This window comes from Ochotona curzoniae, unplaced genomic scaffold, assembly GCF_017591425.1.
Source record: "Ochotona curzoniae isolate NIBS_2020 unplaced genomic scaffold, NIBS_Ocur_1.0 contig_43, whole genome shotgun sequence".
Classification (NCBI taxonomy): Eukaryota; Metazoa; Chordata; class Mammalia; order Lagomorpha; family Ochotonidae; genus Ochotona; species Ochotona curzoniae.
Window position 1 is genome coordinate 26,216,760 of NW_024466218.1, and position 25,059 is coordinate 26,241,818.

Consider the following 25,059-nt stretch of genomic DNA (forward strand, 5'->3'; position numbering starts at 1 on the left):
CTCACATGCTGCAGTGTCATCAGTGCAGCAAAGTGGGCAGGGAGCTGTGTCGGAACTGTGCTTGCAGTAAAGGCATGTCTGTTTTGCCTCTTAGGTTGTGTGCAAGGCAGTGCTTGCTGGCTTGGAAGGTGCAGTTACACGAAACCTATCTTCTACTCCCAGAGCGCTGGCCAAGTTGCCGACGAAAAGGGCGACATAGATAGAAATGCTCTTGTTTTTAAATATCATGTGACAAGGGACACGTAAGTGCCGGCAGAATGTAGGAAACAGCTGATCAATTTTTTAAATTAAGTTTTCTGGTTCAAAAGCAAGATAAATAAACCTGACTTACTGTGTTTACTTAGTTAAGTATGGAAGTAAGTGGAGTGTGGATTTGGGGGTGCTTGCTTGAGAAGCCTTTCTTTATATGTACCCTTCCAGTTTACCGAAGGACTTGTTAACACAAGGCCTGGGCCTTTGAGTTCTCTGGCAAAATTTGTACGTGGTCTCCTGGGGCAGGGACTGAGGGCTTTCGGCAGGTTCTTGAACGTTCTGTGCTGGAACTCAGAATGCTCATTTCCAGAGGACACCACAAACCCTGATCTGGGCTTGACGGGGCCTTCTTGTCTCGTCCTCACTGCCATTTCTGTGCATCCTTGTTTAGTAACAGGGCTCTACTGTAAGATGGACTGAATGCTTTCATAGAGTTCATCGTGTGCCTTCATTTGGGAAACCTACAAGTTCAATATATTATTCATCACCAGCCCTGCCTACAGCTTTTTGAACACTTTTTGGACACTTGGCAAAGTTGCACTTGATAGACATGAATCAATTTACACTCGGAGTCTCTGGGAGTGAAAGCTATTTCACAGATAAGGACACTGGGGCTCCCTGAATTCCTTCCTGAGCTGGGCTGTGGTTGGTTCCCTGCCTCACACCTGAAGCCTGGACTCTTCTTAGTAGCCTGCACTGTACTGTTTGTTCTATAGCTATGCTGTATCTGCCTCTTAAAAACACAGACACACGGGCCTGGTACGGTAGCCTAGTGGCTGAAATTCTCACCTTTCATGTGCCGGGATCCCATATGGGTGCTGGTTCTAATCCCAGTGACCCACTTCCCATCCAGCTCCCTGCTTGTGGCCTGGGAAAGCATTGAGTTTGGCCCATTGGGAGCCTGTACCTGTGTAGGAGACCCGGAAGAAACACCTGGCTCCTGGCTTCAGATTGACTCAGCTGTTGCAGCCACTTGGGGAGTAAATCATTGTACAGAAGACCTTCCTCTCTGTCTTTCCCCCTCTTTGTATATCTGCCTTTCCAATAAAAGGAGATAAATCTTAAATTAAAAAAAAAAAAAGAAACACACATACCCCACTTCTTCCAGCCACAGTCTCTGGAGATTTCTCTTTAGAATGTCCAAAAGTCTTTTGAAATAAATGGACCCCTGCACCTTAGTTATGCAATCCATTTCTTTTTCCACAAACAGGAATACATTTTCATTAAAATCTAGGTTACTTCATTGAGTTTAGATGCCATATTGTGTTATTTTCAATATATTTAAGAAACATGTATGAAGTTGTCACATAGTTAATATAAGTGTGTTCTATCACACATCCTACAGGAAAATAGAGCCTTCAGAAGGGGGGTTTTCTGAACTGTACGTTCTGCTTTCTCCGCCGGCCACCCCAACATTGTGTGTGATGAGAGGTGATGCTGCAGGGGGTATTTCACTGGTACCCATGGTAAGGGTGAGGGAGTTCAAAAAGTACAAGAGCACATGTTTTCAAACCATTTCTGCTTTGTAAAACTCTTATAAGAAGAAATACTATACTACTTATTTATTTATAATTCTTATATACTTAAGCTACTTTAGAATATGATATAAAATACTGTAATTATTTCTCTTGAAAATCTATGGCCAAGCCAGTCATAAATTTGAGATATTTCATAGTTTTGTTTGTGAAAATTCCTTTCAGTGAAAACTCCAAATTATGATTGCTAATTGGTAAGTATGCTTTTTAGAAAAAAATTTTTAAAAATCAAGTGGCTCTTCTACACTTCATTTTGTCATTTTAGGCAAGGCGCTGACGTTTCTCCTGCTGCAGCCCCCAAGCCCCAAGCTGCCCGCACACAGCACCATCCGGAGGACAGCCATCGACCTGATCGGACGAGGCTTCACGGTGTGGGAGCCGTACATGGACGTGTCGGCTGTTTTGATGGGTCTTCTCGAACTCTGTGCTGATGCTGAAAAGCAGCTGGCCAAGTACGTACTCAATCCCAGGGAATTGGATATTGTTTGAATTTTTTTGTTGTTTTTCAGATTGATACTATACGTTATCATTTATAAATCGTGTATGTGTAATAGAAAAAAGGCAAACATCTGAGCATGTGAAATTTTGAGTGAAAAAGGCCTGTTTTTCTGGTATTAACATGCTTTTGATATAGCACTGAACCAGTGAATGATCCATGAAATTGTTTTTCACATTGTTTATTGTACTGTGAAATATTACTAATAACATAAACATATCATTTATTTGGAAAATGATACATATGCTTGACACTCAGAGCTGTCTTCTTGTTGGGCTACATGGCCGGTAGTGTAGAGGTTTAGTCCTGCACATTCGTGTGAATTGTTGATCAGCTCCCTGGGGCATCTGGCACACAGTGGGGAGGAGGTGGCAATCACCCAGGAAAGGGGTGATCAAAGAATAAAAATGATGAGGCCAACTGAGATGGAGAAAGTGCGATAAACATACGTGCTCACCAACCTGTACGGAGTAACAGGGTGATGGTAGTGGTTGCGGTGGTAAACATTAGTGTTGGTTTTGTGTCGCAGCGTGCTGGTTCAGGAATGAGTTTTTGTTTGAGTGTGTGTGTGTGTGTGTGCTACATGTAGTAGTATGAACATTTGTCATTGTGATCATTTTACAATGTCGAATTCACTGGTATTAAGTACGGTCGCAGTGTTTTGCAAGCATTGCCACCATCTGGTTCCCAATAGTGGTCACCTCGAAGAGATCCCAATCCATTAGGTATTTCCTCTCTCATCAGACTCTAACAGCCGCTCTTCTGTTTCTGTCTCTGAGCCCAGCGATTCTGGATGTTCGTTATCTGTGGAATCACATAGTCTGTGGTTTTTTGGGACTGACTTCTTTCAGTAGTATAATCTCTTTAAGGTTTATCCGTGCTGGAGCATGTATCGTTGCTTCATCCGTTTTTATAGCTGAATAACATTCCATCCTATAATTGTGCAACAAGTTGGTTATCCATTACTGTATTGTGTTTCTACCTTTTGGCTGTTGTGAATAGAAACAGTTATAAACACTAATGTAAATATTCCTTTGAACATATTTTCATTAGTGTAGCTCTCTTAAGAATTCCATGTTGAAGTTCTTAAGGTACCAGCAACTCTTTTTAACAGTAGCTGTACCATTTCTTATCCCAGGTATTATCAGAGAATCCTGTTCTGTCTGCATCCCCACCAGTGACTTTTTAAATTATAGTTATCTTAGTGAGTCTAAAGTAATAGGAATTTTTGAAGGGCCCCGTAATACCTCCCTTGATGAAAACATTATCATCTCTTTGATTTTTCTCAATAAAAAACATTTAATTATTGTCATTGTTAACCTTTTCAAAAGCTAGAGTTCTCTGCCCGTTGCATCGTGATTGCCTATCCCCTACCCCACAATCCCCACAGGTTCCAGCATGCTTTGGTCCTCCTGGTCTTTCTGCTGAGTGCTGAGTGAGTGAAGACCAGAGAAAACAGTGCAGACTGAAGTGGAATGCTGTGGCTTTATCCACAGTTCAGCATCTCTAGGCCAAAGTCCCAAGGCTGACTGGTAGTGGGGTTTAGGGGTGTTCTTTTCAAACCCAGGGTGCTGCCCTTGCACATCCCTCCTGTCATACAGCCATGTTTCATAAACTTCATCTCCATCTCCCCTAGCCACATGCCCTTCAGCAAACAACCTCATCTCTCTGCACTTACAAGTTGGGGCTGAAGTACCTGCCTTGTGAGGTTGAGATTAAGTGAGTTTGTAAGTGCGTGGTTCTTAGCACATACTAAAGAGGTAAATGTTTGTAATTATGTGGTAGAATGGGTGGCGATGCCATTGTTATGGTGCTAGTGTGTGACAGATCAAGAATGGCTTATTTAGGGAGTGGTCAGTTTGGCATAGCTTGTGAATACAGGAGACTAGAAGTTCTTGATGGACTTGGAGGATTAGGAGGGAATGTGAGCCCAGTGCCACAGCGCAAAGCTGCAAAAGCATTTCGTATCTTTTGTCCTCCCTGTCGCTGCAGCTGCTGTGTCCGGCCTCCACGCAGTCTGCAGTGCTGTCTGCTGCTAGCCTGGCTTTCCCAGATGCTTTTGAGAAGCTTCTGATGTTGTTTGTCTAAACTTTGACTTTGACTTAACCTTGTGGCTTGTTTACTGATAGGATCTAAGCACAATTTCAACAGTTTGTCCTCTGTTGGGCTACCTGATGGAAGTGTAATGGGTTTTTATTTTAGGTTTAGTATTTAATATTTTGTTTGAAAATAAATTTACGTTAAACTTATATCAGCAGACATAAAGATCCACTTACTACTTTATCTTCATCTACTGTGTCCACAGACATGGACATGTACTTTTCAGTGGACACTTTATATCTTGCTGTTAACATCTTTTGTGAAGATTTGTCAGACTTTCTGTACATGGCTATGAATAAATGAATGTATCAACATGGAGCCTGGAGGAGTCCGATGGCATTTCTATTATGATAAATCACATAATAAGCAAAAAAGAGTTTGCTTATTAATCTGTAATAAGGTTTAGATTGAAAATGGCCCGTTCCATCCCTGGCAGACTTGGTACCTGGTGAAGAGGACTGAGAGGAGGGGAAGCCAAACCCCAGTGCATGTGGGGGCTAAATGGGCATCTCAGCCTCGTGGTGCCTGCTGATCTGCCCCTTCTTGTGCCTGAATGACTGTGTTCACAAGAACTGCGCTCACCCACCTGATTCTGTGCGTGAGGCTAACCTTGCTCTGTGAAGAAGCTTCCATGTCACGCTTGTGCTTTTTAACATTTCAGGACACATTCATTGAAAAAGAGCAGTGTTTCCTCCTTCATTCCCATCCTTGTGAGCTCTTGAAGTGGGGATCTGGGGGAGGAGCAGCTGGCTCAAGCCTGGTACCCAGTACCGGTGGGAAACAGGCATCATGGCATAGATCACTTCGCCTCTCTTTGTTACAGCATCTCCTCTCTTGGCTGACTCCTAAGAGAGCTCCGAGAAACGTGCAGGTGCCTGAAGATCAATAGAGCATTTTTCCCAAATTGATTACAGCTTTATTTCAGAGAAAGGATTTATAATTTTTATATCTTTGCAATCAAAATTCCACTGTTGTTTTCTATTGTTTTCCGATATTTTGCCAAATTTTAAGCTGTGTTTGTTAATTAAGTAAGCATTCATTGAGTAATTAATATGAGATGGGACAATCTGAAATAATTATCTGTGGTTCTGAAGTTGAATCAAACAAACACTATGTCTGCCAGACATTTACAGCTTAACAGAAAGGAGATTTACCCAAAAGTAAACACTACCCAAAGTGCTGGGGAGAGTGATGGGGCTGGGGGACCAGGACCTGGTGGGAAAACAGCTAGTGAGCCAGTTGGGTACCTGGGAGATGGGTGGGAAGGGGTCTCATTTCAATCTTTCCTTTGTGTGATTACCAGGGGTGGAAAGGGAAGACAGACATTCAAGGAACAAAGCAGGGAAGCTTGCCCGGAAGGTGTTGAATGGTGCCCTAACAACAAGAACGAATGAAAGTGCATGTTGCCCTTTCATAACTTGAATTCCTTGTAGAACTCAAACTAGCATGCCTCCATTTAAAACTAACATCATCTTCTTCCAGTTATTTCTGGAGAATAGAATTAGGATTGAAGAAAATGGCTTGGTCTGAGGTCTCAGGAAGCTCCCCGTTTGGTTTTACTTTTAGCGCTTGCCACCCACCTGGCAGAGCTCAGAGATCCAGAGGTGTAGGATCCTTGTGGCCTTCCTGATGAAGGTTGGCTATGCGTGATCCTTTGTGCTGTACACCCCACAAACGAGCTCATTTAGTAACAGAATCTTAACAACTAGGTCTGATCACCTCCATTTTGAATTAATGGGAAAAAAATCTAAAAGAGATGCTGTCCTCCATCTACAGTACCATTGTAATCGGAGAATAAAATAGCATCTAAACCCAGATATAGCCAACTCCCAAAACCAACCTCCTAACATTTATGCCATCTGGCATTCACATCTTAATAATACCCACACAATTAAACCATCTTATTGAAAGTCCATGAACTTGGCTAACTCAGAATTTTCAGTTTGCTTTCGGACAATTTGATGTATTTAGTGATATCATCTTAATCAAGAATTTAGCAATTTCTAGAAATTAAAAGCCTTATTTAAACACCAGCATATGTCTTGAGTATTTGGGCCATGTACCATGTGCTTATTCTTAGTTATTCATAGCACAAGGTAAGTCATTTACATGGATGAATGTTGAATGCATTGATAGAATTTTGAAATGAAAATGTCTTTCCATAGCATTTGTCCAAAACCCTAAAATGCTATTATGTAAAAATAACATTTAGAGAGATTAAGCATCTGTTCTGAGGTCACACTGAGACCTCACCCAGGTTTCCCAGCTCCTAGACAGCTCTCAGATCAAATGGCTATCCCACCCTTCCTGTGGCAGGGACCCTGGAGCAGAATCTTATGTCTTTTGTACATGAATTCAGGGTAGATTGAGCCATCCCCACCTCAGTGTGTGAAAAATAGAAACTGCACTGAAAATGGAACTGGAGCCAGCAGGAGTCCCATGTTGTGGCTTCATTCACTCTACCACAATGCCTTCCCTGTTCGACCATCAGATCTCAAATCTCAATCACATCTTTTGGAGTGGAAAAAGGAGCGTATCATACTAATACTGAGATATTTTAAGATCCCTTATTGTAAACTGTTTTCTATTCCCGTGAAATTTACTTTTAATAGAAAATTTATGGCCTGAGAAAACCATATGTGTAAATTGTGTTAGAATAGTTTTATTCAATGTGAATATATACAACATATATTCCTGTATAGGAAATAAATCTGGACTTGAGAAATAATGAATGTCCCTTTGAGAAAACAAAATTAAGGTCTAGTATAATGGAGAGAAATTGAAAATACTTATTAAGGTGAAAACAAATACTATCACACTTGGTTCCCCAGGAAGGAGTAACATGGAAATCCCAAATGCCATAAAATTAAGTGTTCCTTTTCAAGAAAATTCTGGTCATCTTTATTTTTGAGAGGGACTGCTTTCAGGACCATGTGACCACTGGCCAAGATTTGCAGGCTCTTTGATGTCAGTTTAAGCACCTTGCTCCCAAACATGTCTTTACAGGATCCTCAATGTGATAAATGGTGACATCTGACTATTTCAGATGGCCGCATTTAATGGGAGTGCTCATACATATAATTTTAAAAGTAATTTTACCACGATAGAGTCACCACGGAGTAGGACTGAGGAGAGCAGCCACCTAGAAAACGAGCTCAGCAGAAGTGTGCCATTTTTCTATTTATGCTCGTTGTTTATGTTTCTAGCATTTCACACTAAAAGTGTGTACTGAAATACCAGGTAAGCTGCTGAACCTGTCATGTCCCATGTTTCTTCAGTAAGATGGAAACCAGAAGCCCATCCTGGCAACACCCAGGGGAGCAGGTTCAGAAGCAACGTGTGTGTTCCCTGGTCACATATGGCTTCAGAATCAGAGAGACACTCTTGACTTTCAAACCTTAGGTAGTCTGGTCCTGCTTTATTCAGGTGGATTACTACACAAAAATATATTTTATACACACTATGCATTCTTGACTTTAAAGATAACTGCACATACAATTATACTCTGTTGTTTAGGACTACCAGATCAATTGCTTTGACTTCACTGTCTGATCAGTTCAGTGTAGTCAACTGGCTTAAGTAATTTTTTAAAATTTCCTGCTGAATTTGCCAGCCCAACTTCAGTCCATATTATAATGATTGAGCTACCACCATGTCCAGTAGCTGTGCTAGGCACTTAGATGGAATTCGTGGGACCGGAAGGCATGTCCCCAATCTGTCTTGAATTCACAATATAAAGCTATTCCTAAAGCTTCACGGAATGTGATCCAGCACTAAGGGCTCCAAATAAATGGGTTTGGGTGCTGGAGGTTTTTGTTTTGATAGGAGACAAATGGATGCTACAGCAGCTGGGGAAGCATGGCAGTGGGGAAGGGGGAAGAGAACTGTTAATAATATATTGCACTACCTTTGTGGGAGGGGAAAAGAACAAAGTGTTAGGGAGCCAATGGAGAGAAGTTTCCTAGCAGAGTAACAATGAAATAAAGTTGAAGATTTTGGAAAATTATTCAGATGGTGTTACCTTAAGTAGACTCAAGGAGACATGGGTTCTTCTGCTTGCCCCAGGCCTTGGCAGGCTTTCTGCCCTTACTCACGTTTTCCCTCCCAGTTTGGCAATGTGGGTGCCTCCAGGTCACTGGGGAGCCATGACACAGGGAGCCCGTCTGTCCATGTCCTACCAGACTGCCAGCTACTGATGGAGGGAGCTCTCGGGGGGTCCACAGGGATGCCCCTGCCAGCTGCCGGGTTTTTCCAGCTTCCACTGCATGCAAGGTACAGTATGTCTACACATTTTTGGTTTACTGCCTTCTCCCTTGACCCACAGCTTCTCTTCCAGACTCCTCTACCTGCAGCCTTCCTTCTTTTTCTTTTTTTGCTGTTCAAAGTTTGCTGATTTCCCCCAAATTGAGAAGGCTATGTGCTGAGATGGGAGGAAGTGGTCTATGGTCTCTAAGTTGAAGCCAGTGACCTGCTGTTTATTGATCTCGTTTTCCTTTCACTTTGTTTCTGTTTGTGAAAGACATCTCTGACCAGGAGAAGCATCCGTTATACAGGTTGTATAAGCCAGGGCCAGGATTAGATAACTTTGCAACTATGACTGCATTTACTCTTCCCATCACCACAATGGAGTAGGTATTTTAGTACGCCATTTCAAAGACATTGTGCTTTTTCAGTCTAGGGTAAGGGTAAGGAGAGGTATCCACTTATCCCCAGGGACTGAGCCTTGAAAGTGTGTCAGCCCCCACTGCACCCTCAGGTGCACACACACACTCGTTCATGTCCATCTCATTATTACTCCCACCCCTAGCATTCGCCAAAGTTCTTTGGAGAAAGAAGAGACAGGGACAAAACAGGGGTTTGGTGGTGCGGGTCTGTGTGCATACTGTTTGTGTGAATAGATCTTGGGTTGCCATTTGCTGGAGGCCCCAGCAGCACACAGCTGGTGGTGATCTGGACTTCTCAGGACTCCTGCAGGGTGCTGGGAGTCTTGTTCTGCAGGAGCCAGGTGCTGTCTCAACACCAGGGGAGCAGCGCCTCCTCGAGGAGGTTGGGCAGGCACCCCAGCCACGGAGGACAGCAGATTGGCACCTTCCTTGTCACTGTGTTCTCTTGCATCCAGCCCCGCTCTCTGGGTCCAGGCTGCATCCCCACCCTCCTTTCTGGTGTCTGAGAGACAGCTTTCAGCAGATCACAAGCTTGCTTCTACAGTCTCACACCCACTTCTGCCTTGTAAAGGTGGCCATTTGTGTACCCACGTGTAAAGCTTCATACTTAGCTAATTCTGACTTAATTTAATTGATTTTACAACATCATACTCACACCAACTGATACGGTTCTGTCAGTTCCTCAGATAAGCATCCTCCGTCTTCCTTCATATCAAAAATAATACTGAATAGAACAGTTCAAGTCCAAGTACTGCAACACGTCAGTAGGCATCTCTCTCATGGATGCCTCTAGCTGTTTATCTGGAGCCACTGGGTTCCACATGATATTAATTCATTAATGCAGTTAGCTGCAATATTTATATATTGTTTTAAAGATTTATTTATTTTTATTGGAAAGGCAGTTTTACAAAGAGATGGACATGCAGAGAGAAAGATTTTCTGGCTGCTGGTTCACTCCCCAAGTGGCTGCAAAGCCCAGAACTGAGCTGATCCAAAGCCAGAAGCCAGGAGCTTCTTGTGGGTCTCTCACATAGGTGTAGGGTCCCAAGGCCTTGGACCATCCTTGACTGCTTTCTCAGGCCACAAGCAGGGAGCTGGGAGTGGAGCTGCTGAGACATGAACCAGGACCCACATGAAATTATGGCACTTGCAAGGGGAGGATTAGCCAATTGAGTCATCATGCCGGACCTGTTAATTGCAATATGATTATGCAGTTTCCGTCTTATTTTCCCTACAGGGTAGCTATCATGAAGGATATTATCGTACCATTCTCATCCTCTGTAAGGGATGTGTTCCGAAATGCCCAGGGAATGCCTGAAATCCTGGCTAGTACCAAACTCTATACGGTGATGTGCTATGTTTTTTCTGATGATAAAGTTTAATTTTAAATGAGGCACAGTGAAGAGATTAACAACAATAGTAGATAACAAACATAGTAAAACCTGCATAGGTATGCTGTCTTTTCAAACATCTCTTCCTCCTGTACTCCTCCTGCACTGTGAGGTTATCTGGCGGCCTGTCAGATGAGATGAAGTGGAGTGAGTGATGCAGGCCTTGTGGTGTAGCGTTCGGCTGTTGCTTAAGTTTGCTTGAATGTAAGCACTGTGAAGCTGTGACATTCAATCTGATATTCAACTGATAGCCAAGGCTGGACAAAGAGATAATCAGTGGTGTGTGGGATGGAGCCGGGGGTGTGAGATTTCCACCGTGCTCTTCAGGAAGGCCTGCGAAGTGAGGAAGAAGCTCTGTTGATTCCCGAAACTTTAGAGTAAGTGATTTTGGACCACAGTTGACCACGGAACCAATTCCAGAAAGCAAAAGAGTGTGTGTGTGTGTGTATGTGTGTAGGGGTGTTTCTGAATACAGTACTGTCTTTGTGTGTGTGTAGGGGTGTTTCTGAATACAGTACTGTCTTTGTGTGTGTGTAGGGGTGTTTCTGAATACAGTACTGTCTTTGTGTGTGTGTAGGGGTGTTTCTGAATACAGTACTGTCTGTGTGTGTGTATGCGAGTGTTTCTGCAATACAATACTATGTTAGCGTGTGTGTGTATGTGTGTAGGGGTGTTTCTGAATACAGTACTGTCTTTGTGTGTGTGTATACGAGTGTTTCTGCAGTACAATACTATGTTAGCGTGTGTGTGTATGTGTGTAGGGGTGTTTCTGCAGTACAGTACTGTCTTTGTATGTATGTGTGTGTGTAAGGATGTGTCTGCAGTGCAGTACTCTGTGTTTGCATAAGGGGTTTCTGCAATACAATACTCTGTATGTGTGTGTGTGTGTGTGTGTAAGGGTGTGTCTGCAGTGCAGTACTCTGTGTGTATGGGTGTTCCTGCAGTGCAGTACTCTGTGTGTTTGGGGGTGTTTCTGCAATACAGTACTGTGTGTGTGTGTAATGGTGCGTGTGTGTGTAAGGGTGTGTCTGCAGTGCAGTACTCTGTATGTTTGTGTGTTGGGGTATTTGTGCAGTACAGTACTCTCTTAGCTCCTCCAAACCCCTTGGGCCTCATTTCTCATTTGGGAAGTGTAGCTATCAGCTGATTCATAGGCATGTCCTAGAGGACAGGAACCAGCCTGGGGGAGTCTGGCTTCAACCTGAAGCCTTGGACTCTCTGTCCAGCTCTCGTTCCTGTGACACACACCTTCAAGATGTCCGATGGGCTGCCCAGTAGATAGACACACCCTTTCCCCGGCTGATTGCTTGTCAGACACATTGGGAATCTTCCAATCCAACATTCTGTGATTTTATTGATCTTGTGAAATTTGATTCAGGTGCGTGCAGAATTATTCAATTAACGTACCATCTTGGTTTGTTTCAGTCTCTCAATATCATCAACCCCTGTACCTCCACATCAATAAAAGAAAGGAAACAGCGCAGGGCATCTAAAAAGTTTCCTGAGCATTTGAGTTTTTGCTGTAATTATTAAGCATTGCAGCCACAGCACGGCTCACATGATAAACATTTCTTTTGCTGAGTTTGCAAGGTGAAGTGTAATCCAGAAAAGCAGCTGGTTAACTGCCCACTGCCCTTCCTGCTTGCATCTGGTGGGACTCCAGGGCCAGAAGCCTTCCCTGGGAGAAGTGCTCACCAGGGCATTCTGTGTGTTGATGGTTCAATATGTGTGCGTGTTCTCTCAGCTCACATCTTCCCTTTCAGTAGTAAGCATCAAAGAAAGAGTCTCTGTACTCCTTTATTCTGACATCCGGTTTGGCCTCTACCCTCGATGTGAAAAAAGAAAAGTCATAGTATCAGTCAATGACTGAAGCAGTTAAACAGTTACAGCAATTGTAAGCAGAATTTTCTAGAACCAGGAGGTAACGATGAGCACCCGTGTTATACATCTTTGTTTTCAACTAAAATTTAAAGTAGTGATTCTCTCCACTACTGAGATACCTATAAACTTTTGAAAAATTTTACTAAATGCAATCCACTTTAACATGCAGTGCATAGATTTATTTGATTGGACTAGGATAAATATGAGTGTGTTTTATGTTTTAATATGTTATCTAGCTAGAGAAGCTTAATCAGATCCCATTCTAAGTAATAGAGTATTCCTTGTACTTAGCTAATATACAGATCACATGGCACATTTTAATTGAACATATTAATACTTTAATAGTGCCTTGTATAAATATAATAAAAAGGACTCTGGGAAGCAAACCTATATCTTTCTGCATTCGAGGCAGGAGTAACTGTAGCATCACTTTCCAGAGCTTCACAGGGTGGAAAGATTTATTCCGCTGTGTGCGTAGTCTTATAAACAGGCTGGACAATGTCATGTTGCTTCTCCTTTATATAAAGAGGATGATATCAGTTAATATAATTTTCACATCAATATTAAGTAGCTGTTGGCTGATTGGTGGATCAGTTCTAAAACTAAATGAGCTTTACTACTGAAAATAAGCATGATCTTTAAACAAATTAAAACCTCTAACTCTTTGTTTCAGGAGAATTTTGAAGATATCCTGCATGGTGTTCAATCTTGTCTTTCTCTGAGCTTTGCGATATGTATTCAGTGCTAGTTCTTGATAATTTGTTAACAAGGTGTTTTTAACACTTTGGACAGATGCACATACTGTTTTCAATCTTCACGGTTAATTATTCGATTTTGTATTTGATGCCAAAACACGCTGACTCCTAATCACTGCTCATTGTTGCAAGTCCATTATATTCTAACTGTTGGAGTGCTCCCATTGACCTTGAACCGACATTATAAGCTGTGTCTAATCTTTTCAGTCTATATTTCCAATGCTTCTTTTTTCTTTTCCTTTTTTTTTCTGATCCCTGTTTAGCATCACAATGGGGCTGCCCCTGAGCCCGGCAGCTGACTCCGCCCGCTCTGCAAGGCATGCCCTCTCACTCATTGCCACTGCCAGACCACCGGCCTTCATCACCACCATAGCCAAGGAGGTGAGTGGGGTTTCCCGGTGCACTCTATCTTCCCATCCAGAGACATTGTCCGATGCCTGAACCTAAGGTCCATTATCCACAAATAATCCTGCTAAGTTTACTCTCGGTTAGAACATCGCTGGTTAATAACTCAGTACTAATATGAACATTTATAAGTTTACCTGCATCCACACCAGTACATTCACGACTTACTTTTGTATCCATTTATATTTCACTTGTACATATTTGACAATAGGTTTTCCATCTGAATCCTAGCAGGCTTATGTCAATTAAGATATTACATTAAAGCCATTTACTTTTTTTCTCAAGGGTAAGTACCTAGTTGTAATCAAAACCAAACTGGCTCTCCAACTGTAAACAAAAAATGTAAGTCATAAACTTGCTAATTGTTTTTCCTATTACATGTCACAGATAAAGGCTTGAATGTCAATTGATTCCCACAGTCTTAGTGTTCTAACTAATTGCCCACATCTAACTGAAAAGCTAGTAAAGAACAATGGACCAATTACAGGGTCTTTGCCTTAGAACTCACTAGGGGAGAAAAAGAGAAGGATGATAAGCTCCTATTTTTTAAAACGTATATTCCGTTTTCACATGAATAATATGTGGCTCCATGTCCACATTGATTGGACTCAGTTGTTTTTCCTGTAAGTGTGATGAAGTTATTAAATACCAAGCAAGTACCTCTGTGTTTAGTGCTTGGATGTGCCCCTGGGCCATCCCTAGCGGGCATGCTGTAATAACACTTGTGATGCAGAGGTTACTGGGAGGGTGAATGGAGGGTCCTGATGGTGGTTTGTGTAGCTTCTGTGAGACCCCGAAACTTCAGGTTCCTATCTAATGTAAATCTATAAGCTGAGGGTATGTGTTTCCCTAATAGTGCCCAACGTTACACTGAGGTTCCACTATGTTAAAAATATACATAGGTATGTATGTTTTGTATTTGTGGGCATATGTGTATATACATGTATCTTTAAATGAACTCTCAAAATATTTGTGTTTTGGAGTAATTCTGTGCCAGCTGCTGGCTGAAACAATTTCAAAATATTTTAATATAACAAAGTCCATATTTATTACCTTTTAAAAACAAGTTTTCCACTTTTTAATTGTACAGCCTTCAAGTAAAATACTAAGATATTTGTGTCTGTCTGAGTTATCCTGTATGAAACCCATCTGTCCACTATTCCGTGATCAGTCACGGCTAGCTCTTTCTCTGAACTATAAAGCTTACATGTTTTATGGGGAAAAAATCTAATTTCATTTGATTTTCTAAATTTGGTTGTAAATTGCTTAGAATAATAGTGACAGCAAGTGCTATAGTCATATGTATGGCTTTCAGAAAATTTGTTTCTCACCAAAGTAAATTTATTTTTAATTCCACTTTCCATGAACTTTCTGAGGAATCCTCACGTTGGTGTCGTTTACTGTTACTACTTGGGGGCAGGGATTGTATCTTAAACCCCTCAGCCTCTCCTAATTACTGCACACCTCAGGCCCCAGATGCCCCAACTCACAGATCTTCAGCTTGCTTCTTCTAAAATGTCACAGTAATCGTAATGTTTCTCAAAGTGCCCAAGAACTTAGAAATTTTTGTTAGGCAGTATTTTACTGAGTTTTGGTTTTCCTAGTTGCTCTGTTTGCAATCAGATTTTTTTTTCTTTCCCTACCTAAATCGGTTTGTCTTTGTTAACTCTTGATTTTTCCAGTTGTTTTAGCTAGTGAAAAATAAATCAGTGGCTAGCTGTTTTAAACAGTGTCAAGAGTCAGTCATACTTACAACATGGAAATGTTTTTATAGGTGCACAGACATACAGCTCTTGCAGCAAACACCCAATCGCAGCAGAATATACACACCACGACTCTTGCTCGAGCTAAAGGGGAGATTCTTAGAGTCATTGAAATTCTCATTGAAAAGATGCCCACGGATGTTGTGGATCTCCTTGTGGAGGTAAGGGCACCTGCTGCAAATGATGCAGCGACACTGAGCTAAATATGCTATTGCAATAATACTAATCAGTATATTTTTTTGTGGTATCCCTAAAAGATATGTAGCAATACAAAGTGGAGTGTGTGTGTGTGAGAGAGAGAGAGCGCGCTAAAATAAATTAACTTTTGTGCCATTTCTGGAGACCTTAATTAAATTTCCTCAAAAATAAAAATCATTGCTGTGTCCATGCACCGTTCACATAGAACTGCTCTGTATTAGAGTCATTTTTAAAGATCATAAAGATCTTTCATTATAAATTAAACACAATATATACTGTTCTTAAATAAAAGCTAGTTACACCACATATAAGTCTGCATTTACCTCACAGTAAACAAGTCTTTGCTCTTTATTGTATTACATTGCCTTTTATTATTTTTTCTCATAGATAAGACAAAGGACACCCTGCAGTAGCCTTTCTCTTTTGTCTTGTTTTAATGACTAATGTCAAACTATTTGGACTTTTCCTGGGTCAATGTGAACGCTACATTTTGAAAATTTTGGAAAAATTAACTGCTTGAGATTAATTTTAACTTTGTGTCTTTTTGTCAAAGGTAATGGACATCATTATGTACTGCCTTGAAGGGTCTTTGGTGAAGAAGAAAGGACTTCAGGAGTGTTTTCCAGCCATCTGCAGGTAAACAGCCTTCAGCAGCATGCGGAATAATTGCCAGTCACTTTTATTTTTAAAAACTTGGGGAGGTGTGGTTGGAAATCTCTTTCAGAAATCTAGTTATTAATCAGTTAGTGTCTAATTATTTTTAGAGTATAATGAAACCAGCCATCTGAAATTGAGTCATAAAGACATTTTGCTCAAGACTTAAAGAAGCATTTTAGATAGTATTCATTGAATGTATCTGTATGTTTTTTCTCTGTTAGTCAAATTATTATTTACATCATAAAATACCATTGGGAAACTTCTGACTAAAGGAAAAACATATGCTTTACGGTCAATAGAAATTTTTATACCACATTTTCACTAATACATTTTATATTTAACATAAAGGGTTTTTTTGTAGTAAGTATATATGTTTTCCATATAAGAAGGCAGAAAAAAGAGCCAAAAAGAATTGCATCTCAGAAAGAATTATATTAATTTCTTTTTAGTCACTGTAGCTAACTACTTGACAAAGGTTACTCATTAAGCAAAGAGGTACATTTGTGGAGGATCACAGTCCCAGACTGGTTTGGCTTCTGTTGTTATTGTTGTTACTGGTTGATCCCCAGGCCATGGAGAACATTCTGTGGTAAGAGGGGGCACGTATGCCTCTGTCTGTCCTTGTCAAACTATGGTAACTGGATGTAGGGTCTCCTTCCAGATCACTACCCTTAATCCAGTCTCGTCGCTTCCCAAAGCCCTTCCCCTAACCGTAATTAGCTTAAGCATCTGCCTTGTTAGAGCCTCTGGCAGAAGACTCATATCGCAGGAGTTGATGTTGTAAAGCAGCACATTAAGTCACAGCCTGCAATGCCAGCACCCCATGTGGGAGCCAGTTTGAGTCCCAGCTATTCCAGTTCTGATCTACCTCCCTGCTAACGTGCCTGGGAAAGTAGTGCATGGTGGCTCAGGTGCTTGGGCTCCCAACACCCTGGCCCCTGGCTTCAGTGAGGCTCACCCCGGACTAGGGGGCCATGTGGGAGTGAACTAGCAGATGGAGGATCTCTCACTCTCTCACTCTTCTCCCTCTCTCCCTTAATCCTTTTCTCCATCCCTGTTTGTAACTCTTTCAAGTAAATGAATATTTACAAAAAAAAAAATCTATCCAAAACATGTACTATTCTTCTAGTTAGACGTGACATAGTTACCACGGTTTAGAGAGTAGTTTGAATGTCTTCCTAAAGGCCCATGTTGTAAGCCTGATCACCAAAGTCTTCTGCGTGTACGTTAAGTGTCAAAGTACAAGAACGTTATGTTTGTTTTTTAAATTTGATTCTCAGAATGTTTATCGCTTATCCACATTTTGTTTAAAAATGTGTAACCTCCATGTTGTAAGTAGAAATATCAAAGTTTGTTGAAGATTTTTTAAAAAATATTACAGATGTCTTTATGAAAAACAGAAAAGGCATGTGCACACAAGAGTATCACAGGAATGTTGGGGGCTAAGGAGCTAATAGCGCTTGTTAAGCAGAGCAGTAACAGGAACTGGGCTTGCGGTTACAGCAGAAGCACAGGCTGAACTTTCCACCCTGTAAAATACCCGGAGTAAGAAGAATTGGATTCAGCTGTATGGACTAAGCAGAACTAGGCTCAGTCGTGTGCAATTGGGCTCACCTGTATGCAATTGCTTGGCTAAAGGACTTTGTGGGAGAAATATATAAGGCAAGGTGGAGGGCTACTCGACTTCCGGGAAAGCTGGTCTCCTGTGGGGGCTTCATCTCCAGACCCTCTCCCTGTCTACGTTACTGGCTCTGCTGGCCAGAGCGCAGGAAGGCTGGAGTTTATCTGTCATAAATCAGAAATCGAGGAGGCTCCATGAGAGGCCTCAGCAGATCTGTCGCTGAAATTTTCACCAGAAATCTAGCTCTGCACATATGGGAATGCCAGGCTTCGGGATCCCAAGTCCGCTGTGAGAAAACAGATCTCCAGTGTTCTAATCCACCTCTCGGTGGCTCATGAAAGGCTGAAGCAATCTCTATTCTTAGCTGCTGTTGCCCTTCTAGAGTAACAACTAACACTATGTTTTTGATTTTACTTATGTATGTCATCATGTATTTCTTACCCTTATGATTTCAACACCCCCAAAAAAGTGCTACTATTGGCTTTCCAATTTGAAGATTTGAAGCCAGTATCAAGTTCCTGAAATTAGCTTCCTATGCCTTTATATTTTAGTATTTGCATTTCTGGAATATTTTTCGTGTAGAATGATATGAAGTAATAATGTCAAGATTTTTTTTTTTTAATTGGTAGAAGCCAGAACAACCAATGACGCAAGGGTATGTAACATTTTTCCTGTTTAGGACAAGTTCAGTGATATCCTTACTTAGTTCCGCTCCCTTTCATGAGTCTGTTGTAGTGTAAAGCTTGGTTGATGACCATAACTTTCTTGAACTCCGTGATGTTACATTGTGCATTTTTCTGTCTTCTGTGTTTGCTGTTGTTTTGGCGAGTGTTAGCTAAGTGGAGTGTCCCCAGTGGAGCCTTCCCATCTCTGCACTTACAATAGGCTTTTTTAATCTAGCCTCTCTCTTTTGCAGTGTCTAATTTACACTATCAAAAAATGTGAACATAGACTATGGAAAAATATGTGTTGCATCACATGTTTACAGATGCATTCTTTCTTGTAATATATATTAGATGGATCATAATACTGTAGGTTTTAGTATTGTGGCACATCCATTCTGCTGTATATCCTTAATGAAAAGAATACATATTCAATCGCTGATGCAATTAACTGATTTTCAGAACACAGGTAGCGATTACTTTCCCATTGAGCTTTCTCTAAGGAAATGTTTAAACACACAGTGTCTGGCAGGTGGAGGTGGTGAGCGAGTACTTTTACTGGAGCTTACCATCCTGAGTGCTAACAGTGTCCTTTATAGCACCAGGCACTGCTGTGCAAATAAGCTGCCTGGAGTTAATGTGTGTAAATTGCTCAGTGTTGAAAGGCCCACTTGCCCGCTTTGCTGGAAACCTGCCTTCCCCACAGGCGGATGCCCAGAATAAGTCGCTGCCATCCGCTCCTGTTTGATCACTGAGGACCAGCGTTCCAGTGAATGTTAAGGAGGTCTTTGTTTTACCTGGGTGAATCCTCAGTATGCATGCTTTCTGATTTGGCAGAAAGCAATGTTTTTTGTTGTTGTTGTTGTTTTTTTTACTAAATTGCTAACATTCTCTGCAGCTAACATTCTCTGCATCCTTTCTCTGCCTCAGGTCGGCCCAAGGCGATAATCTCAAAGATCCCTGAGTCTAAGAGGGGAAGTAATTGTGCAGGCCTAGACTTGGTCCTGTTATATGCTGGGGTGGGTTACATACCAGGGACCAAGTGGGGCAATGAAAGGAGGGCACACTTGCCATATGGGGGTCTGAGAAAGCTTCACAAAGGGGAAGGCAGGGGCCTGGCATGATAGCCTGGTGGCTAAAGTCCTCGCCTTGCATGTGCCAGGATCCCATATGGGTACCAGCACCAATCCCTGCAGCCCACTTCCCATTCGTTTGTGGCTTGGGGAAACAGGAGAGGATGTCCCAAAGCCTTGGGAGCCTGCACCTGCTCTGGGAGACCTGGAAGAGGGTCCTGGCTTCAGATTGGCCCAGCTCCAGGCTTTGCGGCCACTTGAGGAGTGAATCACCAGACAGAGGATCTTCCCTGTCTCTCCTCCTGTCTGTATATCTGACTTTCCAATAAAAAGAAAATGAATCTTAAAAAAAAAAAGTGAGGGAAGGCAGATGAATAAAAGTAATATCTATAAAATGTTTCATAGGAGGAACCTGGCTTCAGGGCTTTCATTTGAAGTTCAGGATTTTAAAATGTGAATGTAGTGATTTCTCTAGTTTTCTTTGTTTTGACAGTTGTCTTTTCGATTACAGATTAAAATAAAACTTCCATTTTATCATCATGAAAATCATTGATTTATTGGAAATCTGCATTGTGACATAGTAACTATAGCCACTTTATAGGCACCCCATATAGGCAACGGTTTGTGTCCTGGCAGCTCCACTCTGGATTCTGCTCCATGCTAATGGCCTGGGAAAGGCAATGCCTAGTGCCTGAGCCCCTGCTCCCTGTGTGGGAGTCCCACATGAGGCTCTGGCCCCTAGCTTTGGTCTGGCACCTAATTCTTGCCTGCTCACTGTTGGCTTGTTGCTGTCTGGGAAGTGAGCCAGTAGAAAAAAAATATTCTCTCTCTGTCTTCCTATAACTCTGTCTCTCAAATATATAAATAAGTACATGTTTTTAAACATCTTTGGTTTATCAAGAATTATATAATGGCGTAATATATTATCTGATTAATGGTTTATTCACCAAGGCAGGAGGGTAGTTCTAAACAGTTGGTGGAAATTGGGATTCAAATGCGATGTGTACTTTTCTGTGCACTATTTTGAAGATGCTGTACATATTGTTATCTGAATTTCTTGGTTCTGTTATAATTTTATTCAAAGCATATTAAAAATGTGGGATGTACATTATAAAATCATTGAACAACATTGATACAAAAACTTACTTTTAAAGATTTTTATTCCCGTAATACGTTTTTTCTCGCACTTGTTGAAACTTCCTGTGATACCTTTTGTTGTGCATAGAAGTGGAGTGGAACACATGCCAGTGCAGTTCAGTCTATATTCCTTTGATTGTCACTGACCGAACCTCATTTGCTGATATCAGATCAGCATCAAGAGCAAGAGGCCTAGAGAGCCTGAGTGACCATCCCCTCTGTCTGTATGTCCCAAGGACACCAGCCTGCGCAGTGCTGCCCACCTCAGGGAGCAGGGCACTCAGCTGCAAGAGATGAAGAAAGGGCTCTTTGGGTTGCCCCTCTGTGAAGCGAAGGACTGGAGTGGGGATTCCTAACAGAAGGTCCCTTTCAGATTTAGAATTCCACAGTCTGTAATTCTACAAGAACAATACAGCAAGGTCATGGCTATGTGAAATAGCTGGTGCCATTTATTATGTTGAAATTAAGGACTAAACACATGAAACGGCACAGCTGGTATCATTACTCAACCACAGTTATTGAGTGCCCACACTGAGTGTTCATATTTTTTAAGCTAAAAATGGGAAGTCCAACAAAGGATTTCTTTGGAATCTGTGCATGTACTTGACAGGTCTTAAAAAAACATAAAAATTAAGTCACTCTTAGTTATATATCAAATAAATTACCTCAGTTTAAATTAAACTAGCACATGCTGAAGAATCTTAAGAAGCCAGGAGCATGTGATTTTTGGCCAATTGGGGCTATTTCTTGATAGAGGATATTTGAAAGAAAAGAAGAAAAGAATCCCCCTCATTCTGGCTAAGCATAATATATGACTGTGTACTTTCCAGAAGCCCGAAGTCATACCCAGCAGCCTCTGTATCTGTGCTGTTAAAAACACTGCAATCTGGAGGCAGCGCTCATTCTCCAGGTGCAGCACAGATATATATATATCTGTCTCTGTAAAAATGCCTTGCAAATAAAAATAAATAAATTTTGAAAATACTAAAATCTTCTGACTCTTCAAATATCATATTTTCTCATCAAATTCAATTAATTTAAAATATATTTCACTCTTTATTTGTTGTGTATTATGCTATTGCCAGTTTTTAAGAACATAGTAGTTTTAGCCTTAAATATTCTAATTACTATATTTTAAGAAGTACTTTATCTTTCTTTGAGCATTCATCAGTTTGGGCTTATCGGTTTTTTAAAAGAGCTGTTTATTTTTCATTTGAAAGACAGAGACACATAGAGATCTTCCACCTGTTGATTTACTCCCCAAATGGACTGAGTGGACTGTAGTTTATAGGAGCTTAAATATCTCTGATATCAGTAACAATCATTTTTACAAAGCAAACAGCCATTGCTTCCTTTTGGAACATATATGTATCACTAATGAATATTTTTATCTACCACTTGCTATATAGTTCAGTAAATATATGAACATGATATCCCCAAAGGGCTCTGCACTGTCCTATTTTATGCTTGGGCATCAAGCAGAGGGACATAGTGTCAGTGTTGATAGGATGACTGGATGAAGAATTGAAAAAATCAAACTGAGTGCCGTATAGCATAGTCAGTGTGGGTTGGTTTGCTGGGAGTGGGATTTCATAAGGGGATTCAAGTTCAGTAAGATAGCAGCTTGTAACCCCAAATTTTAAAATCAAATTCTGGAGACAGTTCAGTGAGGCTTCTCCTCCCAAGCCTGGAAAGAAGTGAATTCTGTTTTCTTAGTGACTAGGGCAGCTTTAATTGATGATGGTGTATTATTTATATACCCGGCAACTATGTGTAAATTACTCAGAATCTTCTATCTGTCATTAGCAGCAATGACTTAGATCACTCAGAAGAGAGATCTAGAATGAAGATAATGGCTAAAGCTGAAGGTAAAGGCCAAGGAGATTGCAAAGCATCTGCAAGAATTCAGTCTTACATGTTACCTTCTTATATTTCTTTCCCTGCTTCTTCATAGACACAAAAATCCAGGCTTGACTCTTCACAGACAGCTTTCTACTTAAAGCTGACTATATTTTTTAGTTTATTGCAAAATATTTTTATAATTTGTAGTTTGTAAGTGGAAACCAAAAGCAAGATTGTGTTGTAGAAATATGTCACCTATGTTACATCCAGATCCTTGACAAATTAATTAGCTATCAAGTCATGAAAAAACATTTAAAAACTTTAAAATCCTGTTACCAAGTGAAGAAAGCCAATCTGGAAAAGCTCTCTGCCAAAAGGCAAAACTACAAAGTTGGCAGGAAAGTGACAGTTGCTAGAAGCAAAGGGGAGAGAGCTTCTGGGGCAGTGAACCTATTCTGTATGGTTTTTACTCAGAATACTTGGAATGGGCAACACCAAGAATCCAGCCTGATGTCTGTCATCTGTGGATGGTGGGGGCAACGATGTCACTGTAACCTGTATTGCTCCATGTAGACTGTCCATTGCGGCGGTGTGCTAATACTGAAACTCTACACTTCCTGCTCAGTTGTGCTGATAACACAGACCTGCCCTAAGAAATAAAGTGTGTTTTCTGAAAGCATGTCATCTACTCAGTGTACCCCCTAAAAAGTCAAAGAAACAGTATGAGCTTCAGTGATCATTCATGTGGATCATCATTAGGCGTTTACTTTTGATGAATTGGCGTATCATTCTCAGTCACTAATTGATAAGAAATGTTACTTAATCAGCAATTATGGATACCATCCACTTATTTGAAATATAACATTTAACGGTGTTTATTTTGAATAGAAAATTAATGTAACAATATTTTAATTCATTCACTTAGTTTAATGGATAGATGGCCAATCTCAGAATCTACTTCCAAACTGAGGGGAAAATAAGCCATATGAGAAACAGGAACTTTGGGAAAATATTTTTTATTTGTTGTTAGTTGAAGGTCAGAATTGCAGAGGAGAATGAGGAGAGAGACAGAGAGAGATCTTCCATCCACTGGTTCACTCAGATGGCTGCTGCAACCAGAACTGGGTCAGTCCAAAGCTGGGAGCCAGTCCCTAGCTCACACATGGGTGCAAGAGCCCAAGGACCTGGGCCATCCTCTAACTGTTCTCCCAGGCCATAAGCAAGGAGCTGGATTGGAAGTGAACAGCACATGGGATTCAAGTATAGGCACAGGATTAGTTCATTATACCACCACATCAGCTCCCAAAATTAGAAATATTTTTAAAGATTTATTTATTTTTAAAAGTCAAAATTAGGCCAGAGAGGGAGAGACAGAGAACCTTGCGCCTGCTGTTTCACTTCCCAGATGGCTACAGCAGCTGGTCCTGGACCAGCCCAAGACAGAAACTAGGATCCAGGTTTCCTGTGTGAGTGGCAGGGCCCCAAACAGGTGGGCCATCTTCTGCTACCTTTTTTTTTTTTTTTTTTTGAGGGAGTTGGATTGGAGGTAGAGTGTTTAGAACACAAACCAGCACCCATATGAGATCCTAGCACCTTAGGCTTTATCCACTATGCCACAATGCTGGCCCCAGAGAAATGGGAATTTTTAATGAAGCTCAAATGATTAACAGAGTAATTTTTGAGTACTTGCGTAACTTCTGTTAAGAATTCTAGAAAGAGGGAGGAAGGTACTTGACTCAGTGTGTAAGGTACCATGTGGGACCCGTGCATCCATCCTGGTTCAAACCCCTGATGCACACCAAGAACTGGGTTCCTACTACCTATAAGGAAGACCCAGATGGACTTTAGGCTGCTGGCTTTAACTTGGCCCTGTCATGGCTCTTGGTGGCACAAGGGGAGTGAACCATTGGATAAAAACCTGTCTCTGTCGCTGTTTGACTACTCTACCTCACAATTAAATTAAATATGTGTGAAAATTCCTGAAAATGTTTCAGAAGCCATTCTTTTATTCAGTACATACCTATGTTTCTGGTCCAGGGCAGGCTACCCTGTTATACCTGGCTGGCCAGTCAGTACCTGCCATTGGAGGTCTTATTGTCTTCTTGGCAGAGACAGGGGGTGATTACTGATTTGCTGCAGGCACTGTCCTCAAGTGTGTCCAGGACACACGAAAGAGTCCAGCAGTTATGACAGGAGGGAGCTGGTGTGGGTGCATAGAGGGGAGAGAATCAGTGAGGTCTCAGCTGAGATCTAAAGTACCATAGGTGTGTATCAGGCAAACAAATCCTTCTGACTCCAAGACCTATGCCTATTCCCAACTGTAAAATTGGCTCTCGTTGAATGAGATACAGATTTCAGGACTATTGTGAATTTCTGACCCATGAGTCATTGATCACTTTGCAAAAGGCGTTACAGCGTATGCTTTGGTATTGCATAACTCATTGCCAAGAATGAAGCCAGTCTCAAGCAATCTGGACATGCATCTGGGTAATTTGTTTACTGACTCGACTACTCTGACTTGCAAGTAGGTAGCAAAGACAGTGATGACAAGGACAGAACTAAGTTTGAAGAACTCTGGGTAAAAATGTTTTATTTGTTTAATGTCTGTATCCCCCGAGTCTTAAGAA

The 25,059-nt window shown here is 41.3% G+C and overlaps 1 protein-coding gene across 2 annotated transcripts in view; it reads left to right on the top strand.

The window, feature by feature from the left end:
• Positions 1-25,059, top strand: part of WDR7 (WD repeat domain 7) — a 266,103-nt gene that overhangs the window by 173,877 nt on the left and 67,167 nt on the right. For both annotated transcript variants that reach the window (XM_040985029.1, XM_040985030.1), the window contains 4 exons: positions 2,053-2,239; positions 13,338-13,455; positions 15,254-15,403; positions 15,994-16,076. In XM_040985029.1, coding sequence (XP_040840963.1) covers positions 2,053-2,239; positions 13,338-13,455; positions 15,254-15,403; positions 15,994-16,076 — 538 coding nt within the window. The remainder of the gene's footprint in view (positions 1-2,052; positions 2,240-13,337; positions 13,456-15,253; positions 15,404-15,993; positions 16,077-25,059) is intronic.